Here is a 19,283-nt window from a genome sequence, read left to right on the forward strand (position 1 = left end):
TTAGTAAATTAGAGGCTAATTCAAAGATGATAACCAATGTGGCTGCACTTCCTGTTGTCACTTTTACAAAAATGTCTGCTGCAACAAAACAGAAAGTGTTTTTCAATAGCAAATCCGTTATGTCATGGCAAATATTTTACTATTGCATTCATACACATCAGGGGCATAACTAGGAAAGACTGGGCCCCATAGCAAACTTTTGACTGGGCCCCCCTCCCCTGGGTGCCACACAACCCCCCCTTGTAGATAGTGCCCCCGTGTAGATCGTTCCCACCTGTAGATAGTGCCATACAGCCCCTTAGTAGAAAGTGCCATACAGCCCCCCTGTAGATAGCGCCACACAGACCCCTGTAGATTCTGCCATACAGCTCCCCCGTAGATTCTGCCATACAGCGCCTCCCCCCCTAGATTCTGCCATACAGGCCCCCCCATAGATTCTGCCATACAGCTCCCCCTGTAGACAGTGCCATACAGCCCCCCTGTAGATAGATAGTGTCACACCACCCCTTGCACACAGTGCCATACAGGCCCCCCTTGTAGATACTGTCCCCCACCTCACCCCTGTAGATAGTTCCATACAGACCCCCTGTAGATAGTGCCCCCCCCGTAGATAGTGACATACAGTCCTCTGTAGATAGTGACTTGCAGCCCCCTGTAGATAGTGCCATACAGCCCCCCCTGTAGATAGTGCTGATCAGCCCCCCTCGTAGATGGTGCTGAACATCCCCCCTCATAGATAGTGTCACATTCCCCCTTGTAGATAGTGCCATACAACCCCCCACCTTGTAGACAGTGCCCCCCAAACAAAGAAAACAAAAAACTGTACTCACCTAGGCCCCATTCCCACACCGATGGGATGCTTGTGTAGGCCGGCGAGATCCAGTAACGCCATCACGCCAGCCTGCGCAGGGATCCTGCGCTGAACTTGTCCCGTAGCCTAGTAAATGGCAGAACAGGGGGATACCCGCCTGCTCTGCCTTAGGATTCAATGTTATCTGCGTCCTAAGGATGCAAGATACTATTGAATGTGGCGTTGCTACCGCTGTAGTAGCCATAACGGCTGCAAGCAGCGCCACCGGGCATGGGGTGGCAGTGCCGCAGGCCCCATCGCAGCTGCTATGGCGGTAGTTACGCCACTGATACTCATGTAACCTTCTTGATCAAAGTGAAATAACCTTATAATTTTGGTAAACAAATGACCGAGAACATTTTTAAGACATGGGACAACTTAACAAAAATCTTCAAAATCTAAAGCCACATTTTCAGTATTCCAACGAAAAAAAGCTCATTTGACATTTGCGTTAAGGGGTTACATCAGGGTTACCGTCAAGCTTTCCTCTATTTTTAAAGACAGGAGTAGCAGGGACTACAGTGCCTTCAAAACATACAGGAATCTCGACTGACTCCATTAAAGTCAATAAAGTAAGTCATGGTTTACCAGCATCTTTTTACATGGATCCAGCATAGTACTGTTTGAAACGGAAGCCATGACAGTAAACATAGTCTAATACTGTTGCTTTCTTATAAATCAGATGAGTTTTATTTTTATGTTATGCCTTTTATGTTTTAATTTGCTTTATTGCATGTACAGGGATCAATGAGCAGACTCAATCTTTAATTTATACTGATGACAAACCGCAAACAGTAACAGAGAGAACCGAACTTCTTAAGAAACCAAGACGAAAAGATACTCCATACCATCTTGACTTGCCCTTTTTTCCAGGTAGGGGCTATCATTGAGTGGGAAGTTGAAGAGTACTAAAGATTATTATTTTTTTTCCGTAAATCATTATTATAAGCGAAGATAAGAAACGTTACAAAATATATCACTACAGAAAAATGCCTTTCTCCAATGTTCTTCACTCCGACCCCTCTCCTCCTGCCTGCACTAATCACTCATTGGTAAAATCCGTCTTCAGTGTAGCACAGATGAAGACAAATGATCTGCTCATTGAGAGATCAGAGATTATGCTGCTTCTACTGTCTAACCCCAGTCCTGGATTCCTGTGCTGCATAGAGATGAGGGAGCAGGATCTCTTCTTTTCTGTGTGTGCAGTGTATGGGAGACATCATAGCTGCTAGACTCTGACAATCGGGAATGGAGCCTGCAGAGGGAAAAAATGGTGATAAATGTAGGACACAAATAATATAATGGCTAGAAAAAGTGTAATTCCTCAGGTAAACGCATAACCGCTTATTCTGAATGTTCCCCTAAAATGATAGGTACAATTTAAATATTTGAAAAACATCTCCACCCAAGATCAAGACTTTCCCTATTTTATTGTAATTATTCTCTGTTTCCCTGTGGAGCTGTATATATGGGTTAAACCGATGCCATGGGTGATGGATTCCATAGACTATTGTGGGTGACCCATAGACTATTATGAGATTCATCTAAAGTATACGTCATGAAAAGGTCATGAGAGTTTGTGGCGTATAAGTTAAATGTATCCCATAACAGTCTATGGGTAACAAATGCCACTATTAGGCATTCATCACAGCTTACATAAAACAGAGACCATAAACGGCGTGTGAACTGGGCCTTATTCACATGAGAGAGTCCAATTTGCGTTCACAAAAAACAGACGGTTTTTCGTGCATATGACTTTCCATGTTGCATCAGTGTGGTTTCCATGAGTCACCCGTTTTTCTCATCTGTGTATCTCCTGACAATTGATGTCTGTGTGCTGTCCTTGGTTTTCACTCACCCATACACTTCAATGGGCGAGTCTGATCCGCAAAAATGGACTAGATATGGACACACACTGCATGAAAAAACACGAATGTGTGAATAGCTCCATTGAATTGCACTAATCAGTGTTCTGTTATTTAAACGGACAGCACATGGACGTGAAATATGTTTGTGTGACTAAGGCCTAATACTGATGAAAAATACGCTCGTGGGAAAGCAGGATATTAGAGAAATTATTAAAATCAAATTATTATTAAAGGCTATTTCTTTAAATAAAACAATGTATCATGGCATTTAATTGTTTTTTTTAATTAAAAAATGTTTTTACTTTTTGAGATACAACTTCTATATATCCTGAAAACATTGGAGTTGTATTTTGCGCTGAAACCCGAATCCATCAGGTCAGTGGGACTGATGTGTTCAGTGACCGCAAGTCCTGCGTGTCGCTGACATACAAGATCCACCTGTTATCGATCACATCTAAATTCATATAAAAACTATTAAAATGTTGTTTTAAATGCCATGATACATTTTTTAAAAAGTGTTCAAAGGTTTACATAGTTTTTAAATTAAATGGGTTATCCGGGAAGTGATTTTTTTTTTTCTTAGGGGCTGCAAATGAAATAAAACAAAAAAGCAATATTTACCTATCCTTGCCCACGGCGAGCAATGAGCCCTCTGACTGGCTGCAGCGGTTACATGCTACTTGCATGTTAACAAGCATCAGGACTGCTGCCGGACCAACAGTGCTGGATCGCTGGGGGCAAGGACAGGTAAGCATTGCCTTTTTTGAATTTCATTTGCAGGCCCTAAGAAAAAAAATTTCACCTCCCGGATAACCCCGTTAAATAGAAGTTAAAATACAGTTAGATCACTTTCACACAGCAGTATTAAGTATTTAAAAGCCAAAACCAGGAGTGCAACCTACACAGAAAAAGAATCCTGCCATGTTAAAAATGGCCAGTTAATGAGGCTCTGTCACCACATTATAAGTGCCCTATCTTGTACATAATGTGATCTGCGCTGTAATGTAGATAACAGCAGTGATTTTTATTTAGAAAAATGATAAATTTTGACGGAGTTATGACCTATTTTAGCTTTATGCTAATGACTTTCCTAATGCCCAACTGGGCGTGTTTTTTAACTTTTTGACCAAGTGGGCGTTGTGGAGAGAAGTGTATGACGCTGACCAATCAGTGACCAATCAGCATCATACACTTCTCTCCATTCATTTATTCAGCACATAGTGATCTTACTAGATCATGATGTGCTGTCGCTTACTCACACATTAACGTTACAGAAGTGTCTTGAGAGTTAATAGCCATCACCTCCAGCCAGGACGGGATGTCTATTCACAATTCCAAAAACAAATAGTTTCCACAGCACTGGACTGCAGGTGGGTGCACGCCTCAATTGGACCTGGTCCACAGTCTTCAATATCAGGCAGACAAAAAATAGACAGAGGCAGCACTTCGAAAAAGCATCAGCAGTTCATTCACCCGTGCAACGTTTCAGTCTAACAGGACTTTTCTCAAGCATATTCACAATCCCGACACTTTGGTAACATTTGTGTGGGATTTACAGCACAGCAAGCGTAATCTCGCGAGATCACGCTGTAAGCTGTCATTTACTCAAGACACTTCAGTAACGTTAATGTGTGAGTAGGTGACTGCACATCATGATCTAGCAAGATCACTATGTGCTGAATAAATGAATGGAGAGAAGTGCATGATGCTGATTGGTCACACTTCTCTCCACACCGCCCACTTGGTCAAAAAGTAAAAACACGCCCAGTTGGGCATTAAGAAAGTCATTAGCATAAATCTAAAATAGGTCATAACTCATAAAATTGATCGTTTTTCTAAATAAAAAACACTTCTGTAAACTAAATTACAGCGCCGATCACATTATGTACAAGATAGGCCACTTATAATGTGGGGACGGAGCGTCTTTAACATCTGTCTTACAGCATCTGTAATACCAATGCAATACTGATGACATATTGATGCAATATCATCCGTAATAATCTGTATTGCAGATATTAGGTACATTGGGAGCTCGTTAGCTCCTGACACACAGAGCTATGGATGGGGACGAGCGGTCGTTACTCCGATCGCTCGTCCCCATACATTATTATCATGTCGGCAGCGTGTCTCCCTGTTTACACACCAAGATGTGCTGCTTATAACGATAATATTTAACGTTTTTAAAACGATACAATCAGCAGATGATCGTTCAGCTGCTGATCGCTGCGCTGTTTACACAGGGCAATTACCGTTAACGAGCGTTTTATGAAGGCTTGTCTGCCTCCTAATCGCCCAGTGTAAAAGGCCCTTAAGGCAATTTAGCAATCTAACTAGTACTTAATTGACATCTATGGTGATGACCCAGTTGTTCCAGACCTGCTGAAAAATACCTTGCTTGTCTTATTGGGGGAAATATGATCGTCTATGTCCACTTAAATATTAGTTTTTTAAAGTGAAATCCCTTTTACATTTTTAGAATTCGTAAAATGGAGCTGCTAGGGCTGTTTATTATTTCTCTCTGGTCCGTCAAATGCAAGTTTTTAGTTACTCTGTACACTATGGGTCCTTATATAGGAACCTGTCAGGAGGATTTAGGTTCCCAAACCACCACCAACTTGTTATCCAGGATGGTAATAGGATGACAATGAAGCCTTTGTATTTTGTGGCCGATTCATAATGTAGAAAAAGAAATGTGAAAACAATGTGCTGATAAGTCATCCCAAGCCAGCTCTGCCGACATCTGGTGTACTGGCCTCATGCGCCTGAGCTGGCTTGTAATGACGTATCCCGGCCCAAGGAACGTCAATAAAGCCAGAATCAGGGACCGGCCAGTGTGATTCTTTAGAGAAGCGGCACCACCCCATGACTCCTTACAGTTCATGTGCATACAGTTTGCGTGTTTTAGAAGTTCCTTTTCTACATTATGCTGCATTGGCCAGAATAGGCAAGGGCATCTTTGTCAACCTATTACCGTCCTGCATAACATGTTGGCGGCGGTTTGAAGACCAAATCCTCCTAACAGGTTCTATTTAACACGACATAAAATAACAAAATGGCTAAATGGGCTGTCCATGAGAAGTAGCCAAAACGACGTCCCCCTCTCCCGCCATTAAACAGTGTTCTGTCGATACATATATAGTTGGGGACGTATACAGTATGTCAAAATAGCTGGGAAGAAAAAGGGTCATTAAATGTTATTTAGAAGCATACAATTAGGGCTGAAGGTAATCGATACAAGTACAGTGAAACCTCTCCAAAAAAACACTTGTTTCAAAAAACCACCCCCTTAGTCATAAAAGATTTCCAGTGACAGATTTTCTGTTCCACCATATACTATGGATGCCGTCCATCTTTTTTGAGAAGACCACCCCCCTTTTGAGGCCAATTTTGGGTGGTCATCTCAAAGAGGTTTCGCTCTATTTCATTCATCAAAGCCTGTCACAATGATATCTGGCAGGTTCCTGATGACTGCTTGGATGTGTCATTTCTGCCTCTGTTCTGCAAATTTAATCTATCATTTGAATCGCCAAATTACGTCTAGTTACGGCCAACATCAATAAACTGGATCCAAATGGGACTGCCATTTTTATATATGTGACTGCATATGCAGCCACTTCTGCTCTCTATCAGCTTATCTGTATGGAAGATGCTGCAGATGTGCTGTCACAATCAGAGGGATCTTCTCCTTGATGTGTGGAAGAAGCAAAGGCTCCGAAGCACAGAGTTTTGTTGTGCTGTCTGATCCCTCTAGGCAACAATGGTCTGAGGAAGACACTAGTTCAGTGTTGAAACGCGTAGCCACCTATTGTTCAAATAAATAATTGTTATATATCTTCTATTTTTCATTGACTTTCCACCACAACCACGCAGCAGCGCCCTATAGGATCCTCCTTTTTACTTCCTTCGTATGCTCTAGGCAACAAGCAATTTTTGAAAGTTATATTCTGGAGATGTTTGGGCCATTGCTTTGCAACAGACATCTATTTTGAAAAATTCTTTGGGAAATGAAGGCCTTTTTACACTGGTCAATTATGGGGCAAACGAGCGTTTATAGAATGCCCATTGCTGATAATTGCCTGTGTAAACAGGGCAGCGATCAGCTGATGAACGAGCAAACGCTCGTTTATCTACTGATCGTATCGTTTAAAAAAAAATAATATATATATATATATATATATATATATATATATATATATATATTATCGTTGTCGTTGTAAACAGGGTGACGTGCTACCGACATGTTAATAATGTATGGGGATAAGTGGTCAGAGTAACGGGCGCTCGTCCCCATGCATAGATCCTTGTGACAGTAGAAAACGAGCACCGATCAATGAGCTGTCTTTTTGATCGGCGCTCATTGAACTGGCTAAAATTTGCCTATGTAAGAGGACCTTTACTGCCTAAAAAAAAAGTGTGATGGACTAATGCAGAACAAAGAAAATAGCATGCCTGCCTTTGTTTAGATAGCAGAAAATAATAGCCTGGTGACAACAGCTCTAAATAATTAGGAACAATGTAACTTTGACAAGAGCAATAAAATAAGACAGAACAATGAAGCTACATGCCAAATACGCCCTAGATTCGGAGGAGAAAAGCGATAGTCATGCATATATAAAGCTCACAGATCTGACAGATCTAATAGGACAGGGTGACCCCTTTTTCCTGCCAATAACATTAAATAAATGTGGAATATACACACAGCACAAATACCAAATGAATAAACTTTGTCAAAGGTATTGTAACATTCAGATTCAAAGCAAAATAAAGTTGTTAAATGGGAATGAAATTAATAAGGTTGACAATTGTACCATGTAGGGGAACATGATAGATGATTCTGACAATAAGACGTGCTCAATGTTGTCCCCTTAATGACCGGGCCTGAAAAGGTCTGAATGACCAGCAACATTTTTCAGTTTTTACCAGCATTTCAGCAGCTATAACTTTTTTATTTTTTCATTGACATTGCCGTATGAGGCCTTGTTTTATGCGGGAGAAATTGTATTATTTTTTTTTCATAGTTTGGAGGTAGAAAAAAAATATTTTTACGGCGTGAATATAACAAAAAGCCATTCTCTGCATCGTTTTTCTTGTTTCTTTTTTATTCCGTTAACGTTTCATGCTACTTAACCCATTAGATTAATTCTTCAGGTTATTACGGTCGTTTAGATACCTAATATGTGTAGGTTTTTTGTTTTTATTTAGTGTAGGGGCAATAAAATATATTTTATGCAAAATAATGACTTTTTTTGGACTTTTCTTTATTTATCTACTTATTTTGTTACTTTTTTTTAAAATCCCATTAAGGGATAACTTTCTTTATAACTTTATTTTATAACCGGCACACCTTGCTTGTGTTACAAAAATATATTTTTATTTTTATTATGGATGCCAGAGGCTGTATGTGCGACGTCGACGTTTCGGTCAGACAGACCTTCGTCGGGCACTAGAGAAATGTACAATTGATTAGATCATGGCATGGGTATAGGAGAACTATCACTTAAGATTTACATGATAACATCATAAAACATGTCATATAGGTGAAAAAACAGAGCGTATAACTGGGTCAATTCAAACAAAGTACACCTAACACATAGGACTATGAAATCAACGTGAAAATTAAAATCGAAAACGAAAACAAAAACAAAAAGGAGGAAACAGAGACCTGGATCCCAGGTACATGCAACACATCAGGGAATGTACCATATGGCTATGGAGAGAAATCTTTTGTCTAGGAAACTCATAATTTGGACGATACGAATCGTTGTGCGCGCACAAGGCGCGGTGGAATCACATGATGATCTATGGTACTGATTTAAGGCATAAATATAGATACGGTCGTCATATTTTACGGACAATATGGAGGTACAACTCAGGTATACACAATGCAGGTATATACAATGCAGAAATAAACACAGAATGCATCACTGAAGAAAGCATGGACATAGACATGTCATATAGAAGCGACCAGAAGGTGGAGACAAATAGATGATACAGGTGAAATAGCGGGGGTGTAGTACCCTAAACATCTTCAGATGATGTGTATCTTACCTGAGCCGTGCTGGGGACTGGATCGGTACAAAATGATGCGTGTATAGCGCTGCTGTGGTCAGTAACCGGCGGCTTACCGCTCTGTGTTGCACATACAGCCTCTGGCATCCATAATAAAAATAAAAATATATTTTTGTAACACAAGCAAGGTGTGCCGAGTACAAATTCTTAACCTATACCCGGGTTGGGACCCTACCTCGAGCACCCAAAGAAACCAGTGCCATCTGAACACAACCATATATTTATTTTATAACCGCCCTGGACCACCAGGGATGCTGACATTAACCTCTTTCACTACCCTTGAACGCCAGGGATGTTACCATTAATCGCTTCACTATCCCAAACCTCCAGGGATGTTGGCATTATTCCCTTCACTTCCCTAAATTACTAGGAATGTTAGGATTTACCCCTTCACTACTGTAGACGACCAGATTTTTTGAATCATTAACCCCTTATCTACTGTGGACCAGCAAATGAATGGATATTACTCCCCCCACCCCCATAGACAGCCAAACTATTTTCTTGTCAGGGGGCGCAGAAATTCTATGGGCTGCCCTGATTTATCAGGGTGCAGTATGCACAATTTATCCTGTTTATCTGGACACTGTATAAACGGTATTGGTTCTGACTGCTGTGTGGACATTATTTATCTGGTGGTGATTCAGATCTCCAACCTTAGAGGTAACAGTGCCAGGTCCCTTGGTGCTCCACTTACTAGCTACAAAGGCTTAGATGGAATATTGCTTACGATATATTTCACAATCACTTGGTATCATTGACTTGTGTGAAAATACTAATCTAAATTCCCTGCATGTACTACATTGCTCAGCATAACTTGCCTCACTGTAGCATAACTGGCATCATGTGTTTTATATATCTTTACCTGTTTATGAATTGACACCAGGGATTGGCACCAGCTAATAGGGGGTTCAGAGGTAGAAGGTTGTTGGTTGACTATTAATAGTGAGTACGGCTGACGGAGAAAACTCATATCAAAAACTGGAGGCAGGAATCTGGAGCACAAATGGCTGAACTTACAGGGTAACGACTTCACATAACTGTTTTAAGGTTTGGCTAGAGCACTTAAATAAAGGTGGTTTTACACAGACAGATATCGACCGTGTTTACCATCATAAGGGTAAGTTCACATGTAGTGTAAATACTGCAGATTTTCCACAACGGATATCGCATAATACGGTAGCAGTAAAGTGGATGAGATTTGAACAAACACTCAAAAATTGAAATGCAGTTTTTTAATCCGCAGCATTTCAATTGTATTTGCGTAAACGCTGCTTATTTGTTGTGGGTTTTCCCCATTGAAATCAATGGGGAGGTAAAACCTGCAACAAATAGAAGATGTTACGCTTTTTACAGCTGGAAAGCAGCGATTCCGCCGCAAAAAACGCAGACAAAAAAAAAGCTGACACGTCGCACACGAGTGGAATAAACGGATCATTATTTTCACAAATTTGGTAGTGCTGCCTCACTTTCTTTTTTTACGTATATTGAAGGGTCATTGGACTGTGACCTAAGAGGCTTGCACCCAATATCTTAGATCCTTTTGTCCAGTGCTGCTGATATTTGCTTATAGCTTTTTAATTGATGCTCGTTTGCTCTCTTCAAACAGAGCATTAACCCCTTAATGACCAGGCCATTTTGCGCATCAAACTATTTTTTGTCTTCTCACGGTCGCATTCCAAGAGTCGTAGCTTTTTTTTTTTATTCCGTCGACATAGCCGTATAAGGGCTTGTTTTTTGCAGAACGAGTTGTATTTTGTAATTACACCATAATATATGGATTAACTTTTATTAACTTTTCAGAAATTTTTTATGGGGGGAATGGGAGAAAAGAGAGAATTTTGCCGTTGTTTTTTTTGGACGCCGTTCATCCGGCGGTTTAATTAATGTGTTCATTTTATTGTTCAAGTCGATACGATCGCGGGGATACCATATATGTGTATGTGTTATTTGTTTTGACACTTTTACTAAATAAAACGTTTTATTTTACTTTGACTGTAATTTTTTTTTTTTTCACAAACTTTAACTGCTTTACATTTTCTTTTTTAGTCCCACCAGGGGACTTCACTATGCGATCTGCTGATCGCATATATAATGCTTTGGTATACTTAGTATACCAAAGCATTATTGCCTGTCAGTGTAAAACTGACAGGCAATCTATTAGGCCATTCCAGAGGCATGGCCTAACAGGCATTTGCTGAAGCATTTGTTAGGCCCCCGGCTGCCATGGAAACACGACGGCGCTCCACGATTTCTTTGCGGGTTGGGCGCCGATGTGGTGGCCGAGGGAGCTCCCTCCCTCTGTGAAACACATTAGGTGCCGATGTCACTATTGACAGTGGCATTTAATGGGTTTAACTTCCGGAATCGGAGCGCGGCAGTTGCGGCAGGAGCCAAGTTGTGTATAACAGCCATGCTCCTGCCGCTGATCGCTTGTGTACACTGGCAGTACCCATGCGATCAGAAGACGGATATATTCGTCCTTTTGCGGGAACTATCACCTGCACGGGACGGATATATCCGTCGTTCGTCGTAAAGCGGTTAATTGTTTGGTATGGGAACAAACAATCGTTACTTCGATCAGTCATTTCCATACATTTTCATCTGGTTGTCAACACATCTCCCAGTTTAAACAGAAAGATGTACTGCTGAATATTGTACTGCCAAGTATTAGGGTATGTTCACACGGCTTATTTTCGGCCGTAAAATCGGAAGCAGAACGCCTTCAAACATCTGCCCATTGATTTCAATGGAAAAAACAGTGGCTTAAAAATCGCCCGCGAAAAAGAAGTGCATGTCACTTCTTGAGCCGTTTTTGGAGCCGTTTTTCATTGACTCTATAGAAAAACAGCTCCAAAAACGGCCGTAAAAAACACAGCAAAACCCGCGAGTTGCTAAAAAAAAAAGGGCTGAAAATCAGGAGCTGTTTTCCCTTGAAAACAGCTCCGTATTTTCAGAAGTTTTTTGTTAAGCGTGTGAACATAGCCTTACAGTTAATCATCATTTTATTCACAATGTGCCCAGTCATTTCAGTGAGTTATAATAGAGCACTTATACTAAAGCAACTTCTTTATTTCTTAAAGTCTATGGGATGATGTTACATAGTTACATCGTTTGTATGGTTGAAAAAAGACACATGTCCATCAAGTTCAACCAAGGAAAGGGAAAGGGAAGGGAAACATTTCTACACATTTGTTGTTTATGGTATAATGTGTGCCCTGCTGTAAATTAAAATTACATTAGCAGACAGACCTCTAACTCCATTTCTCTGTTGTGACCCATAGCACTTGGGTAGCCCCTATTTGATGACTTCTGTTGTCTATGTTTTAACCCCTCTCTGCATATCTGCTGTACATAATTTCACAATAATGTAATAATATTAATTTAGTCACAATTTAAAAATGCCTTTCTGAAAGCCTGACCATGGATAACAAGATACAAGACAACCTGCAGTAATACAATAATAAGACCAGAGTCATTGTCTCATAGGTAGAAGACCCAGATGACAAAATGACAATTGGTCGCAGCGCGTCGCGACAACTTTTTTCTTTTAAGCCACGCCTCTAATCCCCCCCCATACACACCCGATTCAGCATACACAGTAACATGCTCCCATAGTGCCTCCCACACAGTATAATAGCAAATAGCTGCCCCCACACAGTATAATTCCCTCTAGCTGCCACCATACAGTATACTGCCCCATAGATGCACCCATACAGAATGAAGCCAACACAGATGTCCCCATACAGTATAATGCCCATACAAATGCCTCCATGCAGTATAATGCCCAAACAAATTCCCTCATACAGCATAATGCCCCCATAGCTGCCCCCATTCAGTACAATACCCCCATAGCTGCCCCTAGTGCCAGTGCCCTTGTAGATAGTGACACAGTGCCATTGTAGATAGTGCCCATGTACATAGCGCCACAGTGTCCCCTGTAGATAGTGCCCCTATATAGTGCCACAGTGTCCATGTAGATAGTGCCACCCCACCTTGAAGCTAGCGCCACCACCCCTGTAGATAGCGCCATTTGGACTCCCTCTAGGAGCAGAATACCCAGCCAGAGCATAGGCCAGGGATTCCGCTCCTAGTGGGAAGCCCTGATGTCACTGTTCATATATGGCTTCCCCGAGAACAGCGCCTAAAGTTCCATCTGCTCCTCCACTATAAACAAATTCTGAAGCAGGGAGCTGATGGTTCCCTACTTCAGAATTAGGTTCACAGCGGGACGTACGCCCGGCCGCCCAGGACAGCGGGACACCGCCCGGAATACGGGAGTGTCCCGCTGAATTCGGGACGGTTGGGGGTTATGGAGTAGGCTAACATGTATCTAATGTTTATTAACTTTTTCACATGGGTGCCTCCTTTGCAGAAAAGAATCGTTTTATGCAATATATGCTAATGAGCATTTTGAAGCAACGAGGGCGTCACCGTTGCTCCAAAATGCTATGTCTTCTTTCCCCATTCCATCCATCCCTCCCTCCCTTTTTTCATTGATTGACAGGGGCCAGGCTGTGTAATAGGCGAGTTTACGCCTGACCCCGTAGTCTCCTGAACGCGCTCGCGGCTCTACTTCATAATTGGCGCATGTGCAGTACATCTTTGACAATTCACCAGGCTAATCAGCAATACTGCGTATGCGCTGATGACGATGAAACAGCATGTGCTGTATATGTAGTGGAGCTGCACGCACGTTCATGAGACTACGGGGTCACTACGTGAACTCGCCTATTATACTGCTTGGCCCCTGTCAATCAATGAAGGGAGGGAGGGTTGGACTGGGGAAAGAATACATAACATTTTGGATTAATGGTGACACTCTCATTGCTCCAAAATGCTCATTTGCATATACTGAATAAAACTATTTTCTCTACAAAGGAGGCACTCATGTGAAAAAGGTAATAAACGTTAGATTCGGGTTAGCCTACTCTATATTACCCTATTGCTAGTTTGATGTCTGGCCTGGGACCCGCAGTACATTCCGTCCGAAAAATCACACCACATTGTTTTTTTGTTTTCCATAGTTGGGATTTACACACAGAATTCCGTTGCGGAAATTCCGAAGCGTTTACGTTACGTGGCAACCCGGCCTTATAATGCATTGAAAAAAAGCAGTAATATGTGCAAATAAGTGAATCATAATTTATTTAAAATCATTATGTAAGTTACAAAAAAAAAAAAACTTAGTTGTAAGAAAGTAGCAAATTGGTCAATATAGTCGTATTTTTCATTATGGCTTTAGAGATATTAATATCATTTTAAGAGACTTCATGTAGAATCTGATTATTGTTCTGATTTCTGAGGATCAGATGGACTTTACGAGAAAACCTTAAGTAAACCATTGATTTGTATTAGGCAGGACCCGACAGTCAGTCCGGTTGTAAAGACGAGGTTTAATTTGATCTCTATCTGTTTATTCACAGGGGTTACACAGATGAAAAAACAGGAGGGGTCCTCTTTTCCTGAGGAAGAAGAGGAGAACACGGAGGATGAAGAGTGCGACCACTGAATACATACACGGCCATTTTTTTTTATTAAGCATAAGAACTATAACTGCAGACTATTTTGTCATCATCTGATAAGATATTGGGAGAGATTGTAGTGGGGCGGTTTTTATAAGAGAGATTTCTTCCATGAACTGTAGAGAATCAATACACGACTTCATCATAATCAGATACAGAATGAAAGCCGATACATGATGTCACGTCCTCCAGATTTCCTGTATTACTGGTTTAACTTTATTATTCTACCGGCTAACAAATGTGCGCAGTGAGAAGACAATCATCTGTAAATAATATAAAATAATAATCCATGTATAAATAAATACTTACAGAAATCTAACATTGTTTCTGTGATTTAAAGTAATAGAAAGGGACTAAGCTAATTTTTTTCAGATTAAGAGGTCTAAATCCCCTTCTTTTTATACAGCCAGAGTTCGATTATAAAATTCTGCCTGCCTGCAGCGACCACTGTGGAGACTGAGATATATAATTCTCCCACGTGGCACCTTTGTAGTATAATTGTACAAGTTTATTTTTAACGAAAAGCGTTAGTCCAATTATACTCTCCTATTCGAACTAACATCCGGCATGGTGAGACGCTCCTGCACGCTGGGCGGTACTGTTGCCGTGGCAACCAAACGGCTCCAGGATAGTATTGTGCATGGGTCCAATTCTAATTACTATCTAAATATTCCCCCGGGATATAACAGTACGCCGAGCGTGAAGGAGCATATCTCAATGCCCGATGTTAGTCCGGGTGGGAGAGTATAACTGGATTGACACTTTAATAGCAAACCCATTGGCCAGACATAGTATTGCAAGTAAAACCATATTCCTTATGCACTTTCTTTTTCCCACAACAAGCCCATGTAGCATGTAAAATCAGATACCTTCTGTGGAGTTGCACTTAAAGCCAGTATGTTAATGCTTCATTGTGTAGTTTTGTATCATTTGGTTCACAACCACTCTTAATTCTCAGCCATAACAATTCATGATTTATATCTATGATCAATCCCATTCCATTATATGTGGATATATTGTTCAGTGCACACTAGATCTGTCAAACCTTAAAAATACTACAGTATTTCCATTGCAAAAGCCATTGAGCACATAGAGATGGAAAACACTGATCTGAACATATTGCTATTGTTTGTTAAGCTCTTGGGATTGTAATTACTTTATGAATTTATTATACCTGATGCCATAATTCCTTAATATGAAACGCTACTGAGCCCTATTTAGATACAATATATAAAGTACAGAATAACCGCTAAGTAAAAATGAATGGACCAGAACTATAGCTAAGTTTTTTAACCAGGACAAAGGTTCAGTTTGGTCTTGTATCTAAATAACCTGGTCAATGTACTGTAGATGGGCTTGTTGGCCTCCCCTACGGCACAGCACCTGGGGCACGTGACGTGACCCATCAGTTCCTTTCGAGTTATGTTCCCAGGATTGACCATCGCTCTTTTACATGGTTCTGGTGGGCCGGTCCGACACTCCTGCCTCCCATACAGAGAAAGTGAAATGGGCCACCAAAGAGACAAATGAGAATTGCGGAAATATGTGATAAAGTGTTTGCTGATATTGTCCACTGATATTCTGTTGTGTTTTTTTATTTATTTATTTTGCTAGCCATAAAGGCTGACAGTACTTGAACAATATGTTGCAAAATGCCTTGTTTTTATACTCAGTGTTTTGGTCAACCATTTCAGAAGTAAACTTACCTGAGCCACCGAGGGTTAATGATCGTCCATTGATCTGGCAAGGAGTGTATACTGCTCTACTAGATCACAAATAAAGTAAAGATTAGCAAGATATAGCAGGGAATAATAATTTTATAAATGGAGTGTGTGTACCATGATGGGGTTGCTGAGTATCGGGTGTGGATAAAGGGGGTTTCTTGTTAATATGTGACTCATCATTATATGCCATCATTCTATAGAAGGGTTGGCATTCTGCTAGTGCTGTCTCTATTTATATATATTCTCAGCTCCTTGTGATTTTCGTCCATAGATCATAGTAGAGGATGTTCCACTTTTGGGCCACTTTAATGTGGAATTATGTTGCGAGCGATCCTAGAATCACTTCCTTTGCAAGAGATTAAATGTAATAGAGAGCAGTAGTGGGGAATTCAAATAACCTTGCGGCTGCTCTCAAAATGACACCAGAATAGACGTGGTTCACTGTCATGATTAGGGATAAGCACGCTATGATAGTAATTTTATATACCGTATGTAGGTTCCTCTCTTCTGCTGACTGCATCTGGAGAGCAGTGGCAGGGAATTTCTATTCTCCCTGCTGCTCTCCTCCCATATGTTTCATTTGTTTTTTTCCTTATGTCTGTTTGTTATTTGTGTGTTGGGAAATAACAGATACATTTATTAATAGACTTCGATACGACGCTTTATATATCCACAATGTCTGGGTCCTGCCATTAGTCCCTTTTAATACAATAGAAAGCATGGCATTCTGGGACATAAAGTGTGTGGTGCATAATTTTCATAATGTATTGTCAATGGCTACCACTACACCCAGGTTTCTTTGGAATCTGCTAATACTTTTTAGGCACATAAAATATACAGTGTAACAGCTAAAGAATATTAAAACACAAGGAGACCAATGAACTATCAGCATAAGTTCTCATTATTTATTCATTCATCGGCAAAGGATAATAAACTTTTAGTGTAGAAGACAACCATTACATCCCATCAGTCTGTTGTCCTTAGTTCACCTTTTATTTCTGTATTAAAGAGCATCCCCCTAAAATAATATGTGGGAGCTGGAGCTGTAATAGTGGCTGTCCCAGAAAGAGATGTCTGGAAAGAAGTTTTATAAGTTTTAATAACTTGGCAGAAGAAAACTCAATGATCTGCATTTCCCCCTTTTTTATGTAAATACATGTTAGTCATTGTATCATGCAATGGTACGCAACTTTACCTTTACATTTTTCGTTCAATCGTCATTCTCCGCTTGCTGTCAGTAAATGGCAACATTCTTCTTTACAACCAAAGGCTGAAAAACCATCCTTACCTAAGGGTATGTTCACATCAGCGTTCGGTTTCCGTTGATGGGTTCCGTCATAACTTTCCGTCGGAGGAACCCATCAACGGAAAGGCAAACGGAAACCATGGCTTCCGTTTACATTACCATTGATTTTAATGGTAATGCTTCCGTTGCTAATGGTTTCCGTTGTTTTGGTGGAAACAATAGCGCAGTCGACTTTCTGTTTAATTTCTGATGATGTGTTCCCCGGATGGAAAGGTCTGACGGAACCCAACCTAACGCTCATGTGAACAGGCCCTAATACTCCTCACAGCTGATGGTTTGCTACAATTGTATCTAAACTAGTAAGGATTTTGTGAGCAGTTAGGCCTCGTGCACAGCTGTACAAGGCTGAATTTACATCAGCATTCTTAATTCCGTTACTTAATTCCATCATAGCAACAGAATAATGTAATTAACCGTATTTCTTGGTCTAGGTCATTTTTTATAATACAAATAGCTAATAGTGAGCCCTGTTATTTTCCAGGTGTGCATTGTATCTTGGTGACCTCATAAAGTAATTTTGACTGCAGCAATAATACTTATTTTGAGATGTAGAAGTAAGTCATATGTCTAGCCTTAAAGATATGCCTGTTTCTTTAACTGTATTGTACTGTGCATGCACATCTGACATTCTCTAGAATGACGTGCAGAGACCTATACATTTGAACACCAGGGGGTGCTATTACAGCAGGTAAATGACCATAATTCAGCGAAGCTTGTTTTTTTTAATAACAATACTTTACAAAGTTACTCTAAAATGTATACTGAGCTTATATATTGCCATTTCTATTGATGGTACAACCTCTTAAATCAAGGGCTGGAGCTTGACATTTTTTTGTCTCCTATTGCAGATAGTTGTCGTACAGCCAGACACAGGTTTGTGAGGCTGAGGAGGGGTGGAAACTATTTTTATTTGTTTTTTTTACAAGACTTATGAGGCTTTAATTTTCTACATTAGTTTAATTAATTCCATGTTTTAGATTTTTATTATGAACAGACAAATCACAAAAAATGTGAAAAAAAACACTTTTGTAATTTTTTTTATATATTTATCTATGTTATGTTATGTTATGTGTGTGTGTGTGTGTATAATGGCTCCGTTATCTCTGGGCAGATGCCGAAGGAGGGGGGAGGTGTCGACACACACGGGCAGAGACGTAAGTGCAGACTGCTTCATTGTGAGCAGCTCTGCACTCGTAACTTTAGTTTCATAAAAAAACACGTTTGTTTTACGAATCGAAGTCAAAGAGGTGTCGGCACTTGTAAAGAGAGCCGACACATGGATTAGTGCAGAGCTGCTCACGCTGAAGCAGCTTCTGCACTCATTAAACACAGATGCATGCTGCAAACGTCTATATACGTGCTAACTGCACGGGGCTTCGGCAGTTAGCATGTATATAGTCGTATGGCAGTCGTGAAGGGGTTAAAGAGGTTTTTGAGTCTTAGCGAGTTATGGCCTATCACTAGGATAGGCCGTGACATGTCAATAGCTCGGGTTTCAACCGTGATCACTGATCACAAGAATGTGAGGTGCACTCGCGTCATGGCACTGTGCAGAGAACTGCAGCTCAGACCCAACTCAGCACAGAGCCTTGACAGAAGTGGTGCTGTGCAAGGAAAAAGTAATTCTAGCAATTAATGCGGGTCCCCCTCAAATCGGCAAATAATGGCGTATCCTAGTCATCATTTGCTGAGACCAAGAAACCCTTTTAAGAACTGTATAGTCCATTTTGACTCCTTGCAAAATTATGAATAATAGTGTTCTATAAAATCTTGTCTCCTCTTTGAGCCTTTGGTCTCCTGAATTCCATGTTCACCAGTGATGTACCATTCATAGTAGTCATTGAGCCATTAGCTAGGTTAACTTTCTTTGAACTTAGTAATGTTCCACTATTCTGATAAATTGATAGACTGTGTTACATCCCTGCAGAAATAATTCACCCTGAA

The 19,283-nt window shown here is 40.6% G+C and overlaps 1 protein-coding gene across 1 annotated transcript in view; it reads left to right on the forward strand.

Annotated features, from left to right (window-relative positions):
- PPP1R1C (protein phosphatase 1 regulatory inhibitor subunit 1C) overlaps positions 1–14,598 on the forward strand; it is a 58,137-nt gene extending 43,539 nt beyond the window's left edge. The window contains exons 5-6 of the mRNA XM_075831157.1: positions 1,592–1,723; positions 14,211–14,598. Of these exons, the coding sequence (XP_075687272.1) occupies positions 1,592–1,723; positions 14,211–14,296 (218 nt within the window). The 3' untranslated portion in view covers positions 14,297–14,598. The remainder of the gene's footprint in view (positions 1–1,591; positions 1,724–14,210) is intronic.
- Positions 14,599–19,283: the final 4,685 nt, after the last annotated feature.

Source organism: Rhinoderma darwinii, chromosome 6, assembly GCF_050947455.1.
Source record: "Rhinoderma darwinii isolate aRhiDar2 chromosome 6, aRhiDar2.hap1, whole genome shotgun sequence".
NCBI lineage: Eukaryota > Metazoa > Chordata > Amphibia > Anura > Rhinodermatidae > Rhinoderma > Rhinoderma darwinii.